Genomic DNA, 10,624 nt, shown 5'->3' with positions numbered 1-10,624 from the left:
ATAGAGATATAGTTAATCAACTATTACTTATCATAGGGAAAAATTCCCTTATTACCAAAACACCATAAACAGACATGAGAACAGGAAACCGAGGTCATCACTCACACAGGAGATATTGAAGATATTTTAAATTATCTCCAATAATAGCTGAATCAGTTTGCTCATTAAAGCTAGACTTTTAAAAAGGTGTTCAATTGGTTTGGCACATTTAGCCCTCCATACATCAGTGAATACACGGTTGGTTTTCAATAATGCTGGTTAGTACAGTGACCCAGGTTCACTGTAGGACCCAAACGGCCCCTTTCTCTGACTGACAAAGGAGCACGAACGGATTTCTTTCTTTTTTTAGATGGCTCCGACTGTAATTGTTTAAAATCACTTTCTTAATATCAGACCTTTTAAACATAATTCAGCTTTCTAGAGAAGCTCTCGATTATCATTTCTTGTCATTAAACCGTCCCACCAAACTCGTCCCTCTGGGCTCCAGGAGCCGATATGGAGCCGGTGATACCTTTGAGCGGATCCGGAGTGCCCAAAAGTGATCGAGATCAGAAAAATCAGGCCAAGAGGACGAGTTATTTCTTTATTTTATTTATAACGCCTTTGTAAATCCTGCTGGCTACAGTCTATTTACCAATACAAGCAAAGTTATTACACATAGAAAACACAGAAACATTGGAAATCATATTTTGGCACAACATGTTTTCTTGGTGGAGTCTCAAAGACGCATTTTCAGTGGGAAATGTGTCGCGGTTCAGACTGTACCGTGAAAATAATCAGAACACAGCGTCTGCAGCTGCTTAAAAAAATAAATAAAATAAACTAAATCTGTTTTAGATTCTTAAAGTTATTTCAGCCTCATCCTCATTCAAATATTTACATAATCTCCAAGATCCAGCTGGGATATTTGATAGATTCCAACACGACAAATGATTGATTATTGATCAGTGTGTTCTGTGCCTTAACAAAAAAAAAAAAAAAAAAAAAAAAAACCTTTGCAAATGAATCAGCTCCTCTTCGCGCTTCAGCAGCGACTTTATGAATGAGGAAATGAATCAGCTGGCTCAGGTACAGCAGGAAGGGAGGAGATAGAGGGACACTCAGAGTTTGTTGAAGAAAATCTGACAGCGAGCAGGATTAGTTCACGGGGTCTGTTACCCCGTGAACTGACTCAGAGTTGAGGATTACTCTCTGCCTGGAGCAGAAAACGAACTTCCCCTCAACCCTGGATTACCAAACTCAGAGCTGATAGCTAAACCCGCTCCCGGACTAAGACCCAGCGCTCCATCGGCTGTGAACAGGTAGAACTAAAGGTGAGTGATTATAAACTGCGATTTATTGACAATAAATACTCAAATATCTTCAGGGTAACTGTGGCAACCAAGACACTGGAGTTTTAAAAATGATGGGAATTTGTGCATTTTAACGCAAATTATTATTTAGATTATTTTTATTGCCTGAACATTTTGAGAATACACTTCTTAAACTTGAATAAATAACATAATATAATTAAAATAACATATAGGTCATGTATTCAGTGATGTTGCTTGTCTGGCCCACTTGAGATCAGATTATGCTGAAGTTAAATAGTTTCATTTTTAAAATAAGTTCAGTGATGAAAGTCATTTGCCGCAGTCTGCAGAACAGGAGTGTCTGGATGCACCTGATAAACGCTTTGACTTCCTAGATAAGAAGATGACATTTAGAAAAATGTTGGCCTGTCATCTGAGTCATGATTACAGTCGACAGTGGAATCGTAGTGCAACAAAAGGTCAGATCAACTTTAAAATAGCGATGATCTTCCTACGTTTACATTAAAAAAACACTTTTTGAGTACTTTTTCGGACACTGATCGTTACAGGTCCTTGTCTCTGCTCATCTACATCATTAAACTAGTGCATTTTTGCTGTTTAAAAGTATCATATTTACACCTCATGATATTTAACCCTGAAACCCTTGGTCACCCTAACCCTTGGTGTGACAGAGGAGGATATTGGGATAGGGTGCGATGTTGGCAGATGTGGTGACTCCTAAAAGGTCCCGCCGAGAAGAAGATGATGAATGTATAACTGTCTTCACTGAATTTAAAAAAACGGGGAACTTTCTCAGATTGGACTGCTTCTGTATGAAATGAACATGGTTATCATATTGTCCGAGCTGTTCTGTTGCCACGGTTACCCCACCAAGGAGGCAGAGGCCAGAGGTGCAGGGCAGAGAGCGGGAAGAGCGGCCCCTCAAACGCCTCTCTGCTGCACTCCGCGATGAAAATGTGAAAAAGGACAAAATTACTTTGATGGTAAAGGCAGCGCACACACTTAACCAGCGGTGTGTGTGTGTGCCAAGGTGCATGAACTTACCATGAAGAAAGGCATCAGTGAGCATCATCACATGCTCTGCTCAGCTCAGGAATCGCATTGTCACTGGGATCCATCAAACAATCAGTGCATAGTTGTGGGAGACTTGGGTTCTAGGAGTTGATCCAGATTGGAGTCCAATATCAATATTTATATTATATTTATAAATAATTTCAAGTTGTGCCAAATTGGGAGACATCTCAAGAGAATATGAGACACTAATCTGAATCACTTTCTGGATCCACAAAATCAATTTGTGCCTGATGTGGAGGGATAAAAAAGAAAGAAAGAAGATACGTAGCCTCTTAAACAAGAAGCAATAATGTGTTTGGTATATATTCAGTTTAGACCAATCTGACCAGATTCATTTACATTTAAGATTTTATCTGTAATTAAAGGCAATCAAATTAGTTAAAATCAGCATTTTTAGCATAAATCTGTTCTTGAGTGTTGGTGGTCTGCAGTCTCAGACTGGTCTTGTAGTGATATCATTTCCAAATTGACAGTAACAACTTTTATTGTTTGTTACTGTAACAGTAAGCACAAGTGTCTAATTAAAATCTTTCAGCTGCATGTTTTAGATGACACTCCAGAGACTCCCTCTGTTCCCCTGCCTCACATTTACAGTTCATTAATTTTTTGCATCTTATTAACCATCTTCCATCCTCCTCCTCAGATGTCGACTATAAAGTGTGTGATGTTGGGTGACCTCGAAGTGGGAAAAACCTGCCTGTTGATGTCCTACACGGTCAACAAGTTTCCCTCTGAATACGTCCCCACGGTGAGGTGAAAGTCTGCAGACATGCAGCAGCATTTATTTCACTTCATTCTTTGTAACACAGTGTGCAGCTCTTTCCTGTCACACTGGAAGTGTTTGCATCTACAGTATGCAGGTCACACAATCTCTGCAGTGAACAAAAGGAGATAGGCATCAGCTGTGTTCATAACACACGCATATTTTTCTGCTTCACTGAGAGGTTATCAGGCTCATTGCAGCTCCACCTTATTTTGTTAAAGAGCAGAAATGATTGCGAAATCTACAATAAATACAAACAACGTGTAACAACAAAGGTTTTTAATAAACTGTGCCAGGATTTTTATGCATAGAGGAACTTTTAGCGCTCCCTTTCAACGCTGTAATGAAGCTATTACTATTTATGAACCCATAATATTACACAGAGGAGTGTTTTTAATGGCTCTGTTTGTGTTGTGTTGAAAAACATGAAAGTTAAAGATTTTTTGTGTAAGGAGCCTTGGTCAAGATACTGAACCCCAATAAATCCAGTTTTATTTTGAAGAACATCTGTAATCAGAGAGTTAGAGTGGGGCCTCATCTTTCCTCAGCCCTCAGCCTCAACACCGGCTCTCCACAAGGCTGTGTACTGAGTCCCCTACTGTACACTCTGTACACACATGACTGTGTTAGTACCCACCCAGACAACGCAGTCATCAAGTTTGCAGATGATACCACCGTGGTGGGGCTCATCTCAGGGGAGATGAGACGGCGTGCAGAGCTGAAGTTCAGAGGCTGTCAGATTGGTGTGTAGATAACAACCTGGACCTCAATACCACCAAGACAAAAGAACTGGTAGTCGACTTCAGAAGGAGGAAGTCCGAGCTGCAGCCTGTCAGCATCAACGGGGAGTGCGTGGAAAGGGTCTCCAGTTTCAAGTTTCTGGGTGTGCACATAGACACAGACCTCCAATGGAGCTCTAACACCTCTGCGGTCTTAAAGAAGGCCCAACAGCGTCTCCACTTTCTGAGAATCCTCAGAAAATGGACCTGAAGAAGGAGCTGCTGACCGTCTTCTACCGCTGCTCCATTGAAAGTGTGCTGACATATTGCATCGGTGTATGGTTCTCCAGCTGCACCACAGCACACAGAAAGGCACTTCAGAGGGTCATTAATATGGCCCAAAAAATCATTGGACATCCTCTTCCCTCCCTGAAGGACCTGTACAGCACTCGCTGTCTCAAGAGGGCACGCAGCATCCTACGAGACTGTACACACCCAGGACACCGGGTGTTTAAGCTGCTGCCGTCCTGGCAGGAGGTTCAGGCTGCTGAGGTCCCGAACAAACAGACTCAAGGACAGCTTTTACAATAGGGCAATAGCCCTGATCAATGCAAATAGCTGACCTGATTGGCTACCTCCCTGGACTTTTTTTAGGGGGAGGTAACAATGTTTAAAACAATAACAATAATAATATTTATATTTATAACAAGGTGCAATAATAATTAATGTGCAATAATAACAGTGTGCAATACACATAACACTTATTCTTCTTTTTTTCTAAGTTAATATACTGTGTTGTGTTGTTTGTGTTGCGTTGTGATGTGTCATATCGTGTCGTGTTGTGTTATATGTAGTGCCGACGTAGGACAGTTTTTCCAATTTCATTGTACTACTGTACTATGTATGACTGTGCAATGACAATAAAGAATTATCTTATCTTATCTCTTATCTTATCTTAATCAAGTCCTTTTCACGGGTTTACTTCCTTCCTGTCGTCTCTTTCTTATTCTCATTCCTCAGCCTCTGTCTCCTCCAGGTGCTGAACACTTACTCCATGACGGTGATGATCAGAGAGGAGGAGTACACTCTGAAAGTGTGCGACACTTCGGGTAAAAAAACCCATTTGTGCTCTCACAGCAGCAGTCACATACATATAGTTGTAGCAATATTCCTATAACGCTCAGAGCTGATTGTGATGAGCAGTATCCCCACCGCTGACGAGATAACCCACACATTTTTTCAAGATTTAAGAAGCTTATCGTCATATACACTGAAAAACACAAGTGGTTACACAGAGCAATGAAATTATTACTCTGCAAGTTCCCTTCACACAACTAAATAAGCATCTAACTAAAATAAAGAATAAACCTCTAAACTCTAAACTCTGATCGTAGGAAATAATAAATAAAGTAAAACAAGTGCTTATGTAGCTTATGTGTGGGTGTAGTCAGAATTTAAAGTGGTGATATGTACAGAATATGCAATATTAAAATTGTTTATATTGTATGAGGTTGGATTATATTGTATACAAATGTACAAAATTGCACATTTACAGTTCAGAGATAATCACAATTTTTGTTTTCACGGTTAAAAAAATTAAGTGATACAAATTAAATAAACAAACCTATAATTAGATAAAAAAGGTTTAGACTGCAGTTTAGTGTTGGCCATAGCCTGTACATAAAAGATGGACATCTTTTATTTACTTGTGAGACACAATGAACAACCTCTCCGTGAATCGCTACCTTATCGTGGTGGAGGGGTTTGTGTGTCCCAGGGATCCCAGGGGCTATGTTGTCTGGGGGCTTTTGCCCCCTGGTAGGGTCTCCCATGGCAAATTGGTCCTGGGTGAGGGACCAGACAAAGAGCGATTCAGAAGACCCTTATGAAGAGAACATCGAGGGAACAGTTTACCCTGCCCGGGATAGGGTTACCAGGGCCCCGCCCTGGAGCCAGGCCCGGGGAGGGTGCCTGAGGGCGAGCATCTTGTGGCCGGGCCTTAGTCCATGGGGCCCGGCCAGGCACAGCCCGAAGAGGAGACATGGGCCCATCCTCCCGCAGGCCTACCACCCGCAGGAGGCGCCATAGGGGTCGGGTGCATTGTGTGCCGGGCGGCGGCCAGGAGCGGAGGCCCTGGCGGACTGATCCCCGGCTGCCAAGACTGGCAATAGGGACATGGAATGTCATCGAAAGGAGCCAGTTGAGGTGGTTCGGGCATCTGACAAGGATGCCTCCTGGGTGAGGTGTTCCGGGCATTTCCCACCGGGAGGAGGCCCCGGGGCGGACCCAGGACACGCTGGCGAGATTATATCTCCCGGCTGGCCTGGGAACGCCTTGGTGTTCCCCCGGATAGGCTGGAGGAGGTGGCTGGGGAGAGGGAGGTCTGGGCTTCTCTGCTTAAGCTGCTGCCCCCGCGACCCGGCCTCGGATAAAGCGGATGAAGATGGATGGATGGATGGACACAATGAACAAGTCATTTATTTAAATCTCGTTGCAGATAAAATGGGGGAAAAAACACTTTAGGTTTTACAAATACAGAATTGATAGTATCGGCAGGCTAATATCCAAACTGAAATAAAATGACACTTATGTCTTTTATTTTTTCCACTGTTAAGCTGATTTTAACCATGAAATGCATTCTGCTAATACATGCTGGTGTCACAGCTGGCGAGGCAAGCCAGCTGGAGGTGAGATGGGAGTGAGCTTTATTCACAAGGAGAGCAGGATACAACAGGAGCGGAGATGGCATACACAGAAACCCTAAACTGGGAAAACTAATAAAACAGAACTGAAACCTGAATCCACAGGAAGACACAAAGGGAGAAACTCAGGGAGGAAACACAGACGGACCAGTGACAAGCACGAGATGACACACACTATAAATACACAAGCAGGAACATGAGGGAACAAGGAACAGGTGGCAACACAGCTGGAACTAATTGGGCAAGACGAGACAAAGAAGCAAAACAGAGAACACTAACATGAGACACAACGGGTGTCCAAATTCATGGGCTGCATCCTCCTGAGGACCCGGCCTTCGCGGTCTACGTGGGCCGGGTCCTCCGAAGGTGGGTAGGCCAGAAGTTAGCGGCTGTGAAATTGGAAAGTTTAGCCTTCAGTTTTGCGTCACCGCTGTCTCGGTGGAGTTTAATAAACTCAGCCGTCTGCTCCTTTTTATCTGAAATATAACAGGACACTGCTGTAAATTATCGATCATCTCACACTTCTGTTTAATCAGTTCTCTGTTTGACATTTATTTAGCTGTGTGAAAACTATAACTTTGTCTCAACCAAATCGATTTACTCACAAACAGGATTTATGAGAGGCCATAAGCCCATTAAATCAAATTTTATTGTCCTGACCCCTTTCTGTCTCTTTATGTCTGTTGTGAGGTTGGACATTTCAGCAGGTAGAGTCTATGGGAGCTTCCTCACTTGGGAGGCATTTTTCAGCCTTTGTTTGTTCACACTATTTTCTGCTGCTCAGACTCTTTTTGTGTCTCCCCCTACAGGCCATGATCATTATGACAGACTACGACCTCTCAGCTACCCCGACACTGACATCTTCCTCGTCTGTTTCTCTGTAGTATCACCCTCAACAGTTTATAGCATCAGAGAGAAGGTTTGTTTGGTTCACTTTTATTTTAATTGTTTCCAGAATAATAAGCAAATCACCTAAATGTTTAAATCGGTTCGAAGAATGGACAAAAAATTAATCCGCTAGTTTTAAATTCCAAAAAATGCAAAAAATGAGTTTTGATTGTGATCCTTTCGTGTTAGTTCCCCAAATGATTCCAATCAGCTTCAGGTTCCAACACAAAACCAAGAATACCAGGAGCTGCTACATGTACTTGACCAGGTTATTGTTTATCTCCTCCGACACAGTTGGGAAGTGATACACGCAACATGTAACACTCAGTATATCAGCTACTGACAAGAGAAGTATTAAAAAAAACCAAATACTACCATTTCCAGATGCTTTTTGTCACAATCCTGGATCAGCCCCCATTTGTTATTACTCCCAAGAGAAAAGCTGAAAGGGGGAAACAATGAGGCAAAGTTGGCAATAAAATGGTTATTTAATAATTAATATTTAGAACTAACTTTTAGAATTAATGGTTAAACTAAAAGAGAGACATAAGCTGCGAAGAAAGAAAAACTTAATTTGGTCACTAAAAAAAAGAAAGTCAGAAAGAATAAATGATCCTAACCTTAAACTTATCTGTTCACAGTGGGTACCAGAGATTTTATTCCACTGTCCACGGGTGCCATTCCTGCTGGTGGGGACTCAGGTGGATCTGAGAGATGACAGCGTCACCCTGGAGAAGCTGGCCAAGAACAAACAGCGACCGGTGACCTTTGAGAGCGGAGAGACACTGGCTCATGAGCTGAAGGCCGTTAAATACATGGAGTGTTCAGCTCTGACACAGGTACAGAGAGGAGGAGAACCTGCTGCTGTGATCCTATAGGTCTCTGTCAGCCTTCAAACACAACAATAAAAGAACTGTGAAAGTTTCCGTTCCTGAAGTCACAGGAAGTCTTTACAAGTCTCTGAATTAAAAGCCATTAAAAGTCTTTTGTCAAACGCTAGTGTAGCAACATATTTACCTCTGGTGTCCATCATCTGGTTCAGGGGTTACCGCCATATAGCTGCAACTCTTTTACAACCAGAGGAGTCGCCCCCTGCTGGTCATTAAAGAGAATATAGGTTTAATGAACTTCTGCATTTGCTTTACTTTTCAAACCCAGAAGCTTCAGCCTTCTTTTATCCTGCCGATGTGGTAAATGCAACCATCTTTCTTATTCTCTTGAATGTTACTCAGTTTAAGGTGACCAGAAGCTTCTGGGACCCTTCCCTCCAGATTCTCTGTTTGTAGAGACCACAGACAACAGCAGCTGATCAATTCAATTCAATTCAATTCAATTCAATTCAATTCAATTCAATTCAATTTTATTTATATAGCGCATAATCACAACAGCAGTCGCCTCAAGACGCTTTATATTGTACAGTAGATACAGAGAAAAACCCAACAATCATATGACCCCCTATGAGCAAGCACTTTGGCGACAGTGGGAAGGAAAAACTCCCTTTTAACAGGAAGAAACCTCCGGCAGAACCAGGCTCAGGGAGGGGCGGGGCCATCTGCTGCGACCGGTTGGGGAGAGAGAAGGAAAACAGGATAAAGACATGCTGTGGAAGAGAGACAGAGATTAATAACAGATATGATTCGATGCAGAGAGGTCTATTAACACATAGTGAGTGAGAAAGGTGACTGGAAAGGAAAAACTCAATGCATCATGGGAATCCCCGGCAGCCTACGTCTATTGCAGCATAACTAAGGGAGGATTCAGGGTCACCTGGTCCAGCCCTAACTATATGCTTTAGCAAAAAGGAAAGTTTGAATCCTAATCTTGAAAGCAGAGATAGTGTCTGTCTCCCGAATCCAAACTGGAAGCTGGTTCCACAGAAGAGGGGCCTGAAAACTGAAGGCTCTGCCTCCCATTCTACTTTTAAATACTCTAGGAAAATAATCACATCCTACACATCTGCAATATCTGTAGTTATCTGAAGCAAGATTCTGTCTTTCCATTTTATTTATTGTTTCCTTTATTTCTTAAGCTGAGTGTGTTTTTATCTCTTGTTCTCAGAAAGGAGTTCAGAATGTGTTTGAAGAGGCCATCCGGGTGGTGCTGGAGCCTCTACACAACAAATCCAGTCGCTGTGTCCTTTTATAGATACCACAAGAAGAACAAATGGAGTAAAGGGCAGAGGAAGAAAAGCTGGACATCTACGTGGACATAAAAAAAAGACTTTTAGCCTGGATTAGATGAGAGGGAGGAAGGACAGACTCACTTTTAAACAGTGCCGTCACCATGTTTGTGTGGTGTCGGTATGAATGAGCACTTTATTTTCATCACTGTAACATGGCTGATATGTCGAACAACACTCCTCACTAACCCGGAATGGGTGTTTAATAACCACAGGAAGCAAGTTCAGCAATACAAGCTGGAATCTCAGATGTATTGAACGTACAAATGTGAGTCACTCTTGCAAACAAAATGCACCATCTTTAAATAATAAAATCTCGTGAAAGTCTGCAGGTTTAGGAACTGAATAAAATAACTTAAATACATTTCCGGAAAAAAAGTCGGTAAACTTCTGCTCTATATTTGTGAAATTTGTTTTGGTGACTCCCCTGCTTTTGATTTAACAGTCATCAAGTTGTTTGTGTGTGTGTCTGTGTGTGTGTGTGTGTGTGTGTGTGTGTGTGTGTGTGCGCGCGTGTGTGTGTGTGTGTGTGTGTGTGTGTGTGTGTGTGTGTGTGTGTGTGTACCTGTTCAGACATATGTGGGGACCAAAAATTGGACAGGATTGTGGACAGGATACCAGTTCGGGGAACTGGTTCTGGCCATTTGTGCTTATGTTCAAACCACAGTGCAAAGTGACAGGCCTTCTTTTAGTCTCTGGTCGGGGTGCTGGAAGGTGCCCCAACTACTGACTGTGTCGATCTGTACCCGAGTAAATACCTTGCTGTAGGAAAATCACTGCAGTTTCTGAAAGACCAGTCCGTCTGGGATCAACAACTAAACCACATTCAAAGTCAAAGTCAAATGTTTATTAATAATGAAGAAACACGCTAGGACAGGTTGCAGGTTTGGGAAGACCTCGTTGAAGATTGGCAGTAGCTCCCAGGCCTGGCAGGTCTAACTGATACCTTTGTGGGAGGCTGATCTGGTTGCAGAGTTGATGCAGTG

General features: G+C 42.5%; 1 protein-coding gene across 2 annotated transcripts; it reads left to right on the top strand.

Annotated features, from left to right (window-relative positions):
- The first annotated feature begins 2,289 nt into the window (after positions 1-2,289).
- Positions 2,290-10,002, top strand: LOC116312105 (cell division control protein 42 homolog). Of its 2 annotated transcripts, XM_039605826.1 has the most exons (6): positions 2,290-2,296; positions 3,031-3,135; positions 4,906-4,978; positions 7,381-7,490; positions 8,101-8,298; positions 9,518-9,650. In XM_039605826.1, the coding sequence occupies exons 1-6, from the start codon at positions 2,294-2,296 to the stop codon at positions 9,602-9,604; spliced, it is 576 nt and encodes a 191-aa protein (XP_039461760.1). In that variant the 5' UTR covers positions 2,290-2,293; the 3' UTR covers positions 9,605-9,650. The 2 variants fall into 2 exon arrangements, with proteins under 2 accessions (XP_039461760.1, XP_031585329.2); XM_031729469.2 differs by lacking the exons at positions 2,290-2,296; positions 3,031-3,135; positions 4,906-4,978 and having other exon boundaries at positions 7,084-7,490; positions 9,518-10,002.
- Positions 10,003-10,624: the final 622 nt, after the last annotated feature.

This window comes from Oreochromis aureus, linkage group 22 (genome assembly GCF_013358895.1).
Source record: "Oreochromis aureus strain Israel breed Guangdong linkage group 22, ZZ_aureus, whole genome shotgun sequence".
In the NCBI taxonomy this organism is placed as follows: domain Eukaryota; kingdom Metazoa; phylum Chordata; class Actinopteri; order Cichliformes; family Cichlidae; genus Oreochromis; species Oreochromis aureus.
This window is presented reverse-complemented; position numbering and strand designations above follow the sequence as displayed.

Excerpts from the sequence above, each read along its gene's own strand:
- LOC116312105 (XM_031729469.2), top strand. The coding sequence starts at position 7,188 with ATGAGAGGCCATAAGCCCATTAAATCAAATTTTATTGTCCTGACCCCT. Across the intron at positions 7,491-8,100 it reads TTTATAGCATCAGAGAGAAG|TGGGTACCAGAGATTTTATT; the intron begins GTTTGTTTGGTT and ends ATCTGTTCACAG. Across the intron at positions 8,299-9,517 it reads AGTGTTCAGCTCTGACACAG|AAAGGAGTTCAGAATGTGTT; the intron begins GTACAGAGAGGA and ends TCTTGTTCTCAG.